At 43.8% G+C, this 14,039-nt stretch overlaps 1 protein-coding gene across 2 annotated transcripts in view; it reads right to left on the reverse strand.

Annotated features, from left to right (window-relative positions):
- The window catches only part of pax5 (paired box 5), a 54,277-nt gene that overhangs the window by 23,237 nt on the left and 17,001 nt on the right, over window positions 1–14,039 (reverse strand). The window contains exons 3-6 of one of the 2 annotated variants that reach the window (XM_062387985.1): window positions 12,716–12,913; window positions 11,739–11,800; window positions 8,387–8,512; window positions 1,721–1,821 (exon numbers count right to left, since the gene is read on the reverse strand). In XM_062387985.1, coding sequence (XP_062243969.1) covers window positions 1,721–1,821; window positions 8,387–8,512; window positions 11,739–11,800; window positions 12,716–12,913 — 487 coding nt within the window. Of the gene's footprint in view, window positions 1–1,636; window positions 1,822–8,386; window positions 8,513–11,738; window positions 11,801–12,715; window positions 12,914–14,039 lie in introns of both variants that reach the window. The other variant, XM_062387984.1, reaches the window with a different exon arrangement.

Here is a 14,039-nt window from a genome sequence, read left to right on the forward strand (position 1 = left end):
ACACTGACCTATGAATCGTGGGTATTATAGTCTCAAGTCGTAGTCTATAGAGCTACTACAGCCAATCCCTGTCGACCTCTCGCCCTGTGCCCCTCTACTCCACATGTCGGTCAGAGGGAAGTGAATGGGTTAAAAAGCCAAACTGTGCCCTGCAGGTCTAAGGCTGCAGCCTGTCTGTGGTTCCATTTACTACCGCGCCACCAGTAAGTGTGCGTCCTCTTGCCCTTGACATTGACTGAATAAACAAACCAAAAGTGGGGATATTTAAAAGATTGCGGAAACAAAAAGTGTCATTTTGAGATGCTGGTAAAATATTTCCTTAATATTGACCGGAGGGCCGCAGATTAGAAGAAATTTGAGGGGAGGTGGAGAGAATACAAATGCCAGCTTGTTGTCATTTTGTTATGCAGAGGACGACTTACACCTTTCTATTCCGCTCAGAAATATATTAACTTACTGCTGGGAGAGAGGGCGGGAGGTCGATTTAGATGCAACATGAAGACACGCAGACACACCCACTCTCCCTCTTGTTTGCTCATTCTTTTTTCTCGCTCATTCTAACAACACACACATATGCAGCACATTCCCAAGACCCGTCAGCGTGCAGACGGCTGCGTCGCATGTCCCTGAGCTGCAGGAAGTGAGGTCATGATAAGAGCCCGGTCAATATGCTCATTAACCCCTGCAGTGGGTCTAGATCATTGGAACGTCAATAGGCCAGGCCTGAGTGGGTGTCCGCTGCAGCCGGTACTGTGTGTGTGTGTGTGTGTGTGTGTGTGTGTGTGTCATGCGAACAGACAAAACACAACGTGATGCTGATGACATGAGAGAAGTATGAACAATCAAAGGAATTTCATAATTATAATATGCACTGTGAGTATTTATTTATCAAGACTGACATGGCATGGCAAGGCATAGCAGGCAGGACAGGCTTTTAGCTGAAGCCGACGAGCATTTCATATAAATAGAGCAAACTTGAAACACTGATGTTAGGAAGCTTCTATCCTCTATTACACTAGAGCCAAAATATATAAACACCACTGTAGCTCAAATGAGTTCTTGTTGAGTGGATTTTCATTGTGCCTTATCTTAACTGTAGCTATTAGTGTGGCATCAACCTTTTGGGAATATTGAAAATATTGAAAGTGAAAAAAAAAGAAATAGGCAATAAACTTTCATTTTATCAAATTAGTGCGATACGAAGCTGCAGCTCACTTATACTGTTAGATCTATCAGTTTAATTATTATTTTTGTTATGAAGAAGAAAAAATTATCAAATGAACAAAAAAATTAACTATGAGGAATCATAACAATACTGCGAAACGTTTTAGTAAAGTTGGCTGTAAGCTGAACTGGAGTGTAAGGCAATGTGGCAGGGGTAGAAAAAGTGCAAGCATCGCCTATAGTACTGTGGAACTGGAGGCTGTATCTGGTGACCAATGCTAGGCTTTAGTGTATGTTGGCCCCCACAGGACATCCCCCCACTCCACAGCTGCATGGGTTTGGCCCCTGTGAGTTTTTCAGCCATGTATTTCTTCAGCCCTACTTTTCTCTGGAGCTCCCTACCGTCTTTAAACCCTTAACCTGTTCCCAAACTCAGCCTCAGCCAAGAGCCTGCATGATGCCCCGCCCTTACCTTGCCAAAGTCAGGGCTCACATAGTGGTCATAGCTGGATTGGATTGGACAGGGTGGCTGTCTGTCAAACAGGCGGTCCAGTACCTCGATCTGCTGCGGTGAGAACAGCTCCCCTCTCATCTGCTTCCTGAGGAAGTCCCGCCCACTGTGGCCATGCCCGTTGGCCAGCGGCGACTCCTGCAGACCTGCACGGAGAAGACAGAGGGAGAGGTTAAAGGGGCTGTGAATGAGTGATATCTAAAGGAGGAATGGGAGCATGAACGGGGAATGAGAAGAGCTCTACGGCAGGGGGAGAAACCAGGAGATGGAGGGATGAAGGGAGGAGAGAAGGCGTGGGTTGATCAAATAAACGAGTGAGGCAGATGTGGAGAAAGAAGTCAGAGCAGAGTATAGACTGAGATGAACTCCTGTGAGCTGATTTAGCACCAAGTGACTTCATAGATGGAGAGTCTGAGAAAATGCTATACAAATTCACCCTATTACCGAGCGTGCGGTGTCTCTCCCTCTTGATCTCTCAAAAGTACACCCTCGCCTCGCATATATACACACTCCTCCGTCTCTCCTGTCGTATCGCCCATACACACACAGACACACAAATATATATTGCTGTGGTATCAGTATTAGACTGTGAGCTCTCGTATCCTGCAGTTATTGCAAGGCCGAGGGACTGAACGAGACAATTATAAGAACTCTGAAGAGTCGCGGCCCACAAATGATTAGAAAAGAGTGAACGAGAGAAAAAGATAAAGAGAAAAAGGGGATGAGGGTGAAAATCCCTGCTATAGAGCCAATTCATTCCTCCAAACCGCTCCTGAGAGCCTATTTTAGTGTTGGGGGTCACTGTGTGTCTGGTGTGTGTACGTGTGTGAGTGTGTGTGTGTGTGAGACTGTGTCCGGTGGCAGGGGGAGTGATATGACAGACAGGTGGGGAGGGGGAGGGGGTTTCAAATATATATTTATTAATTTTTTCCATTTGGGCTGAAAATAAAGATCCATTTGTGCCAGACTGGTCCTGAAAGTGATGTCGAAAGGAAGAAAGAAGGAGACAAAGAAAAAACTTGGGCTTCAGAACGTTTGTGGAAACGTTATTAATCTTGTGTTTTGTCGCCACAGTAATTCAGATCTTACTTTCGTAGCTTTGGCTGACATTCTTTTAGCTCTGACAAGATTGTACGCTCCAATTTAAAATAATTGCTGAGATCTTGAAACATGGTCTTAATGCTGAGTAGTGGCGTCTGTATCTTAACAAATGATGTTGTGTTTTATTAGGAAATTGTTCATCTCACAGTTTACATTCACCGCTAATGATCACCGCCGCCGTTTTATTTCAGGAGCTGGTTGTGCACGAGAACAGTGTTGGCTTCCCTTCACTGAATTCATTCACCTCTGGCTTTTGATCATGGATAGTCCCAATCCTTCCTTGGCACCTACATTACCCACAATGCAACCTAACACCCGGAGATTTGGTCAAAGATTCTAACATGTTGTGCTTGTAGCAGCAGATGTGGCCTACACCCTAGAGCCTGGAGCCGACATGAGGAGTGGGCCACAAATGTCTGATGACCTCACTTCTTTCTAACTCCACGGCTTCCAATTTAGTTCATTTTCAAACTTAAAGTCTTCAGACACAATTGATGCAAACTGAAGCAACAACTTTACTTTTCATAGCAGGGACTTATCCTTCAAAGGTAAAAAAAGGAACTTTGGCCACGAAGGAGTCGGTCAACTGAAGACAAAACACCCAGTTTGATAATGTCCTGAAGCAGCATGGGATCAAGGGAGTGGACCAATATTACCGATAAAAAAAATATCCTGATGCGAGACAGGTTCACCGATGAGGTCGTGTATTAAAGCTTTATTCACGTTACATAGCAAACAGCGATGACTAATTATGATCCATTACGAGAGACCAAAACAAACAGTGGAATGAAAAAACTGCAGACTGGCTATTTTCCCCTCTTCATATGTTTGCTATGGAAGTTAAAGCAGAGACGGACCAAGTCACGTGGTAACGCTGACACGAGTAGAAGGCAACCTAACTGAAACGTCCTGTTATCTTTAAACTGGTGATTTGTCATGGTGAAACATAGACGATGCTTTATAAAATGTTAACTGTAAAGGTAAACCTCAAATCGTAAGACACTCCAGCTCTTCACACTCACACTGAGCTGCGTACCTCACAGACCTCCCCATACCTTCTATGTACACAAAACCTCTTTCACCCACTCTCTTACAAACACAGTGCTTGATCATAATCTCAACTCACTTCTATAGCGACACACACACACACACACCTACTCATATACAGATGCTGGGAGCAGTGTGAGTGCATGGTCCAGGTCTCTGGTGACAGACCAATCAGGTGGGAGATAAAGCCAGTATGATGCTTTAGCCTGGTAACCCACGGCGACCCATTTAATCCCACCGGCCAGTCCCCATGATGGAATTCAATTGATCAATCATGTAGCTCTGATGGCACCATTTCAGCCAGCTTATTGCTTTCTGCTGTCTGTCTGTCGCTTACTCACACACACACCCACACACACACACACACACAAGCACACACACTGAAAGACTGACCCAAGCTGAAGGACCACAAAGAACCAAAGAAAGATGGAGAGCAGAGAAGAAGACAGAACCTGTATCAATCGACCACCAATAGCAGAGCTTTTACTTATATTATTGATAATAAATATTGTCCGTGCATCTGTACTAATGTGTGTGTGTGTGTGTGTCTCTATGTGTGTGTCTCTATGTGTGTGTCTTGGTGTGGATGTGGGTATGGGTGGGTGGGTAGCTTGATATCCGGTGGTCTCATTGTATCCATGGACGGGTAAAGAAACTCATTGCCGTGACGGGTTAAATCCTATTCACTGTCGGATACACACGCACGCTCACGCGCACGCACGCACACACACTTGAACACTTCCACACACACACTCACAGCTGCCTCTATCTCTGTGAGTCAGTCTCAGAAGGGAAGCGCTTCTCTTCTCTCTTTTTCAGAGCAGAACAAAACAAACAATGAGCCCTCATTGTTCTCTCCTTTCTGCCTTTTTCCTCTCTCTTCCGCCTTCTCTGTCTCTCTATTTTGCTCGCTCACTCTCTCCCTTCCTCCTGGTCCTCTCTTTCTCTCTCTCTCTCTCGCTCTCTCTGACTCCCTCTGACTCAACCTGCCGTTGCCATTTCCCAACCAACCCAAGAACAGCTGATCCAAATATCCAAGAACACTTGAACGTTAGATGGTTTGTCATATGTTTGTGAGTTTAAGTACATGTTTCGCGCCGTGGGAGTGTGCATGTTTGTGTGTGTGTGTGTGTGTGTGTATGTGTGTGTGTATGTATGTGTGTGTGTGTTCCCCTTCTCAACTGAAAGATCAAAGTTTTCCGTGGAGGGAGGCACTCGGAGGAGCTCAGGGTGAAGGGCGGAGCTCCCCTCCCTCCTCGCCCTGGTCCTCCGTCTCTTGCTTGCTCCCAGCACCTTTTATCTGCTAAGCTGCTGCATGTCACAGTGGATGCACAAGAGGGTGAGAGGTCAACATGGCATTCTGGGTAAATGCCACTGACACCGTTTCTTCCTTTATGCCAGAGTCGGGTTCAAACAGCCACTGTATACAGTATGCGGTTTATGATTTCCCTTCAATGTAAGAAGAAGAAGAAGCATTTCCTTCAAAAACTGCCACCACCTGTTCTGCCCTCCACATCTATGCTACACACACACACAGACACACACACACACACCCGCTTACACACCCATGGCCTCTGTGTGTAAGATAATAGGTTAAGATACAATAGTCCCCTTTTGGCCCCACGAGTCAAGTTCTTCCATTCACTCCCATTCATCTACATTCTGTCCCCGGTCAGACCCCCACTTCCCCTCTCTTTGGCTGGGGCCACAGGTCACCACAGGGCTTTACCCCCACACACTCCTGCTGCCAGTACACACACAGATCCCTTCCTGTGTTCCCATCACTCGCACAGCTGGCCCTTCTATCCTATATGAATTACGGCAGAAATGCAAGGTTTCCTGCAACACGTCATGATGACACGATACACAATACGCTACGATACTACACAACACGATAGGATATGATATGTCACAATACAACACGATACGCCAGAATATGATACAACACGATACAAAAAACTACAAAAGGATACGATGCCCTATGAATTGATACGCTATAATACAATACACTACATTATCACTTGATATGATACAATACGACACAACACAATATGACATAAAACGATACACTTCGATAAGATAAAAAACTAAATTATTACAAAATAATGTTGATGTATAATTATTATACATTTTTAGTAATGATATAAGAAGTTGGTATTAATAACTCTCGGGGGAGCTCACTTCCATCCAAGTTATACCAGTTTACCATCATGGTCTGTACCAAGGTGATGGAGCAGACAGAACTAACTGGGATTCTTTTGCTTTTTTTCCAGAATCTTTTTATTTGGCTTTTAAATACTGTGCTTCACATGTGGGAGGTCGAGTTGTGAACCTGGTCTGATGCACTGAGGTACGTGAAGGAGACAGAGCCTGTGACTGGGTCATTACTTCATGTGACAAGTTTAGCCACACCGAAACAGACACAACAACAAAGTCAACAAGCGATGGTTGGTCTAACATGTTTGTGTCTTTTTCCCTCTGTGTATTTACACATCTGCGTACAGTCAAGCATATGGGTGTGAGTGTGTGTGTGTGTTTGAGAAGCTTTGCATTATGGTGTGTTTATGTATGTGTTTGTCTGTCCATGTCAGTGCATGCTGTTCCCCCTGTCGCCCCTTGCTGTGTGTGTGTGTCATTATCCAGCGGGGGCTGCTCTAATGGAAGCTGTGATTAGCAATGCTGTTAATTAGACCACAGAGCCAACCGTGCAGACCTCTGCCACAGAAACACTGCAGATAAAACACACACGAGTGAAAATGCGACGCTCGGCGACACAATGCTCAGATGAGACTCTGAATGCTCCAGTGAAACGTGAAGGGATACCATGTTCTCGATATGAATTAGGAAACACAAGGTCCACTTGTAGTGAGACACAAATAGACCACACATGTAGCACATGGTGCAGCACATCATGCACATGAAGAACAAAGTGAAGTAATAATGCTGCTAATTAGATTACAGAGATTTTACTTTAACCACAATGTCTTTGCCACAGACCCTCTTACAACAGTGAGCGGCTCATATTATTCTTGTAAGTGATATATAGACCCCTAGAAACACATGTGTCACAGCAGAGGCTTTGATCTGTTATAGAAGGAAAAGCACAGATAAATAATACTGAGTTCACTCTTTGTGAACCATGTCAGAGTACCTGCTCTTCTCCTCCTGTAACAAAATCTGAACATCTGCTGTGAAAAGGAAAACAGTGGGTCAGCAGGTGCGTCCATACATGAATATAAGGAGATGGATGTTCAAAGATAAACGGTTGTCGGGGCTGATTCTCCAGTCGGGTGCCATTAAACCAATGCTGAAGAACAGGGTGCATTGAGATGATGTCACTAAAAAGAACGCAATTCAAATCTAATTTCGAAATCTGATGTTTTTGTCTCTTAAATGCAGCAGAAACGTCAGTGGACATTTAACTCACTTGTCTCGTGTATCAAATTTCCAGCTCAGCAATAATTTTTTTACAAATTTAAATTTTTAGAAATAACATTTTCAGCATTTCTCCTTTTTTGTGTATATTTGTAATTGTGTATTTAAAAAGCTCTTTATATCTCAAACAGAAAGTTATCCAACTGATGAGGATTGTCTTATGTCACTGCTGATTGTTTGTAGTGACCTTCAACTGAGCTAAAAACTGTAAATTATTGAGTGATTAAAAACCTCTGTGGTAAACTTTTGTTGAACAATCTGAGCTGATCAGCTACCCTTGTGTGGAGAAAGCAAAGGTCTGCAGAACAAATCTCATTATTCAACTGTCCTCGGCGTGTGCATGTGTGTGTCAGAGCTGATGGCTAAGTGGGCTGTATCTGAGCACATCAGAGTGCTCAAGGTGCACCTGGGATTCATCCTGGAACCTGCTGACGTGTTTTGGAAATTCATCAGCAGTGGGAAAAGGACCCCATACTGTATCTGTGTGTATACATGTGTTCATGTAAGTGTGTGTGTATGTGAGTGTGTATATATTTGTGTGAGAGGGTGTGAAAGAGAGCGGGAAATAGCCCCTGGTGGCGTTCTGTCACCCCCCCTCGCTCCGACATCTGGTCCTGTCTCATTTACCGCAGGAGACTGTCTGTGTGATGGCTTTTTAATGCCACTGACACGGCCACATACACACCCACGCACACAAACATGCTCACACCTCGGTGGTGAAAGCCCCCTCACGTGCACCCACACACATTCATGAACTCAAACCTCTATTAACATGCATATAACATTGATCCAGCATGACAGCGTATATGATCAATAGTGCATGCATAAAACTTCTCTGGGAGTTCTCCTGTGAAGCTCTGTTAGTTAATAAATAGGGATTCCTGAATGAAGATGTTTGACTTAGAACATAACACACACACACACATACAAACACACATCTGTCATGGAACTCTTTCCATGCTGGTATGGAGAGGATGCGTTCAGAGGCTGTCTATCATGAAATAATGTGTTTACGTGTGTTGTCTAATTATATTTGTGCACATCGGAATAAATGCGTTTTTGTAAATATAATTTACACTGAAAAATACAATCATTGGCAAGAATATACAGAAACATTCCTGTGCTCACCTTCGTCCCTCTTCCTCTTGCCCACATCAGCGGCTGAACTGATACCCAGAATTCCACTGATGGAGTACGAGGAGCCGGCCGAGTCGCTGGTCACTCCTGAGACCTGTGTGGCCCCCACCGACGACCCTGAAGACGGACCACAAGACAACACACAGATTAAATGGGGCACTGAGATTTTGCAATGAAGTCACCGAAAATGTTCCAGAAACACAAGCAGGTCCAGTTGCCCGAATGACTTTGTACGACTCCTGGATGTCGAGGAAGATTCACAGACAAATAAAAAGATAGTTCCTGTGTTTTCTACTGAAAGCGTTTCGTTTGTTTTCAAATCCGTCAGAGAGAATCATAAATACTTAAAGATCCACCTGAAGATCTGACAACCACTGACAGGATTAGTGCTGAAGCCTGAATGATCTCTGCTGCCATGTTCCACTTATTGATTCTTTTGTCTCAATAAAACATGGAATCCTTTCAAAGTCATTTAATGACCTGCCGTGGTGGGTAAGCTGAGCGAATCAAGAGAATCTCAGCAAATAATTGCACTGTGGACTAAACTGCATCAGATTTGGCTTAGTGTGATTTTAAGATATTCTGCACTATAAATCGACTTTGTGTTGAAAGCATGTATAATGAAGAAGGTCTTTATATGAAAACTATTGTATTCTGTTGATATGTACTATTTAAAATACGCAGTTGATGTAATATTGACAGATAAAGAGTTTTCATAGAGGAAACTGCCAGACATATGATGACATATGAGCTGGAACTCTGGTAAAGTTACTTATCACCAACACAAGATGTGTAGAAGATTTTTCCATGTAAGATGTTGCATGACATTTAAGCCTGGTTTAAAATATATCTAAAAAATTATCTATAAACTCTTATGTCCAAAAGTTATTTCTGAAAATGTTTGAACCATTCCCTAACCCTAACACCAACGATCTGATTATTTTACTTAAAGAGCAACATTCACATGTTACTTTTGACACCTTCAGGACCAAAGATACTGTAGAGAACAAAAAAAGACACACTATAAATCCTATAACCTGATTATTCTCTCCATAAACTCAACATAGCACTTTAATCCTCTAAAACTTTGCCGGGCTTTACAGACTCAATTGAAGGTTGAAAAAAAAAAGAATCCACACAGGAGAGAGGTCTGTCTGTGTTTTGCTCCACGTTGTCTCTCTCTCTTATCGTCCCCCTGAAGGAGACAAGTTCCTTGCTGGGCGACCCAGCGACATACTTGTCACCGCTTCAGTGACACACACACAAACACACACACACACAGCCTGCAACCTCTTGACACTCACACACACACACTGAAACATACAGTCACTCCCTCCTCCTTGGTCCCTTATCTGTGCCCCTGTAAGCGGACGTGGGGCTGAGTGACAGTATGGTATCCCCGGAGGGACAGAAAGGTGTGGAGACAGACATCCTAATCCTCTCTCCCAGCAGACCCCCCAAACACAGAAAGACAAGACCGAAAAGGGGAAATTAAAAAAGAGAAAACGACAACAAACCAGAGGATCAAGGTTCTTTCCAGCCGTTACTCCTTCGCTAACGACAGGGAGAGTATAATGAATGCATATCCCTCCTTTTCCCATCACTTGATTTAGCACTTCAATTATCTGATTTTCCTTTCTCTTTCTTTTCAGTCTTTTTTTTATCACGACGTAACGCTTTTATTCTGCAAATCCAAATGTTCAATTTTCCGCCTGGGAGTGGGACCCATTTATCTGTGTAATCTGTAAGTGTGCGTGAGTGTGAAAGCGTGTGTCTGTGTGCGTGTGTGTTTCTCAGCGGGTGTAGGTGTGAATGTGTGAGGGTTTACGTGTGTGTGTCTGCTAAATGTGTGTCAAAGGCAGGAGTCAGGGAGCAGTGTGTGTGAAATTAATTTAGATTAATAGACAATGTGCGATTATGAAGATATGAGAGACACCGGAACACAATCCACTGCAGGACAAAGTGAGGGAGGGAGCGAGGGAGAGAGAGAGGCTCCTATTTATTTACTCAGAGGTATTCATTGAATAAAAAGTAGTCTTTTAGTCATCTAGACAAAACAGATATTATTGCTATAATTTTTTGGGGGGTTCATTTAAAAAAAATTGAACTAAACAAAAATAACTATAATGATCCTTTTCTTCTTTTCTTCATTTTCAAATGCGATTTTTTGAAATCGCATTTGAAAATGTATTATTATTATTATTATTATTGTGACACTAATTGTGTACATTGTCACTTCATGATCACGGCTATGGATTTCAATCATTCTCGTGGGAGAATCACACGTTTACTGCCATTGTTGTCTATTTACTTTAACTAACTTAATCTACTTTTTGTTGGGAAAACAAAAACATGGCTGAAATTACCAACTAAGGGTTACAGTACCTGTGGGCTCCTGGTTGAACACAGAATCAAGGCAGTTGCAGTTGATGAGGGGATTTGGTTGTTACATTCGAATGTTCAAACCAAAAGCTGACTGATGCACAGGAAAGAAGAACCCTTATCAGCCCTGAGGCTCTGGCGGCAGCCCAATTTGCACGCTACATAATCCAGCTTTGTTCTGAACATCATCGATCTCTTATAAGATTTGTTTATTGAGCATTACTTTGTTTTAAATCTTTGAAGGCGGTTTGTGGATCCATTATCGTGACGCTGTAAGGTTTTGTATTTTGGTGATATAAAAGTTTATGTTGACGTGCTCTTACTTGAACAGCAGCCTTCATGTTTATTATTGTTGCTCAGAATAACGTTTCTTTCTTTTGCGGCATTATTGCTCCTTAACAAGTTAGAAAAACCATCTGGACTCACAGTGTCAGTTTGAAGCTTGAGGAGAACATCCCTCTGAAACAAGAATTACTGAATAAAATTTTTTTATTTGAGCACTGTCATTATGTAGAATTTGGAGCTTCTGAAGTGTCCTCTGTTGTGTACAGGTTTAAAACGCTGTGACCATGTGACGTGTCCCCTGAGATGGGCAGGGCGCCTCTGTTGCATGTCACCTCTCCCCTGTACAGACGACACTAAGGTTGAAGGGTGCTCAGTTGAAGTACATGACTGTTGGGGGAAAATACCTCTTTTCCTGGTCTGAACAAAATCCTACTTCCTTCATTGCCTGGCTTTAATTTGGATGAGTTGAGGATTCAAACACTGAACTTTGTGGCACACCAACGTCTCACACAGTGTCCACGCAGACGTTCTGCTGTGAGCTGTAAGGTGCAGAATTCCAATGCCTCTCCAACATACAGTGGAGCACACGGACTCCACTCCTGAGACGCTCGCACCACGTCTGCTCGGTACAATTTGCTATGACAGTTGGAAACAGGATTTTATTGCAGTGACCTACCTAAACTGTGAGCCGACACTGGGCCCGTTTGGCCGGGCTGCTGAACCTTAGTCCGAATGATCCTGCAGGAGGAGAGAGGAGATGTTAGTGTGTGGGAAGTGAGCGTGTGTGTGTGTGTGTGTGTGTGTGAGAGAGAGAGAGCGAGAGAGAGAGAGAGAGAGAGAGAGAGAGAGAGAGAGGATTCTGAGTGACAGAGAGAACATGACCATCGTGGGAGCATAAACTGTGTGTGTGTGTGTGTGTGTGTGTGTTTGTTTCTGTGTGTGCGTGTGTGTCTGTCTGTGTGTGTGTGTGTGTGTGTCTGTGTGTGTGTGTGTGTGTGTGTGTGTGTGTGTCTGTGTGTGTGTGTGTGTGTGCGTGTGTGTGTGTATGTTTGTGTGTGTGTGTGTGTGTGAAGTGGCTGAGGCAGGCTGACATGGCAGAGGGGCCTCACACTTCCTGCTTGGCTGCTCATGCAAGCCTTTTTTCCTCTTTCCTTCCCCTTTCTTTTCCCTTCCTCCCCCCTTTTCCTCTCCTTCTCTTCCTTTCCTCCCGTCCCCTTTCTTCCCTTTCTTTCTGTGTCTATTTCTCCCCTTGCTCCCATACACACCTTCCCTCCCTTTTGTCCGCCCCTCTTTCGCTCACTCCTTCTCTCTCTTATTTCACTATCCCTCCCTCTCTCTCTCTGCCTCTGTGCTCAGGGGAAAGGGTTGTCATTGTACCATCGTGTTGAACCACTGAGCTGCAGCCACTTCATACATATGGAGACTGGGGCCTCTTTGCTATTCTCTTTTCCACTGGCAGACACACACACCAACACACACACACACACACACAAGTAGACAGGATTCAGTTCCTCATGCTCTACTTACACTGTGTACCTGTTGCTCTAAATTCAAAATCACACACACACACACACACACACACACACACACACACACACACACACACACACACACACACACACACACACACACAGATTACGCAGACCCACATACCTGTTGATGGAGCTGACGCTGGGGACACTGTCGTTGTCGCACACTCTCTCGGCCAGGAGCCTGTCCCGGATCTCCCAGGCAAACATGGTGGGGTTTTGGCGTTTGTAATCGGCGATCTTGTCGACCACTTTGGGTGTAGCAACCTTTGGTTTGGATCCCCCGATCACCCCGGGGCGGATACTGCCCGTCTCATAGTACCTGCCAATCAAAGCCGGGAAGATGGTCAGCGTTGGTCACGGGGAGCCACACAGTAGGTTGCAGTGATACTTGAAGTGCTTCTGAAATGTTCCTTTTGGATGGCTTCCAGTCCCACAGGCTGATTTAAACTGGTCTGAATATTCTCTTAATAGCAAAATGTGATATTAATAATCCCTGAATGCAACAACACTATTGATGATTGATGAACCTCAGCAGTTTTATCAGCTGATCCCTCATCAATTAAAAATCAAAAACTGGCAACACCACCCTGAAAGAAATATACCCCGCTTCTTGTAAATCAAAATAAAAAGTGTCATAAGAATAATTTCCTTTAAAAAACCAAAGCTGTGCAGTGTTGTTTTAAGATATATTAAACATGAGAAGGGGATTGGTTTCAGTCCACATTTAGAGCTCTAGCGCAGGACAATGTGCAGGGGATGAATTAAAGAGCCCGTGTTCACTGTGATGAAGGAAGTCGTCCCTCAGCCGTCACCCATGGGCTTCTATCGATGGAGCTCGGAGGATTAAACCACATCAAACTTTGGGTATTAAGAAAGTCCCTGATTGTAATTGTTGGTTTTGATTGTTTGATACGAACAGTTTACTAAGACAATAAGCATGATCTATTATGTCACTCAGCTTTACCCTTTAAAAATAAGCACCCGAGACACATTTCTGTCAATGGATCATCTTCTTATACTGAGAAACACACCTGCTGTAATCTCATCATGACTTCAGTGACGGCATCGATGCTCTGAAATAATCAGCTTCTCTTCATTGCTGATGTCACGTTGGACAAAGAGTTGGCACATTTAAAGGAAAAAACACCTTTCTATTGTTTTACTGGCTCTGTCGTTCCCCTCCTGCTGGTGGTGATTTGGACATGGTTCCACTCGGTCTCAAATGTTTTCCCTCCTGGCTCTCCAGGTGGAGCGATGACCTTTCCACTTCGATCAGTGCCTCATTCTGGCTTAAATTCAACCCCCCCCCCCCCACACTCACACTTGATTTTGTAAAAGATGATTCACCTGCTCTCTGTCTCTTAAAAGATTCAAATTTATTTACATCCGTCTTTAAAAAAATGAAATACTCACTGGGATGTTAAACACCCCTTGTTCTGTGCAGA

This window comes from Platichthys flesus, chromosome 5 (genome assembly GCF_949316205.1).
Source record: "Platichthys flesus chromosome 5, fPlaFle2.1, whole genome shotgun sequence".
NCBI lineage: Eukaryota > Metazoa > Chordata > Actinopteri > Pleuronectiformes > Pleuronectidae > Platichthys > Platichthys flesus.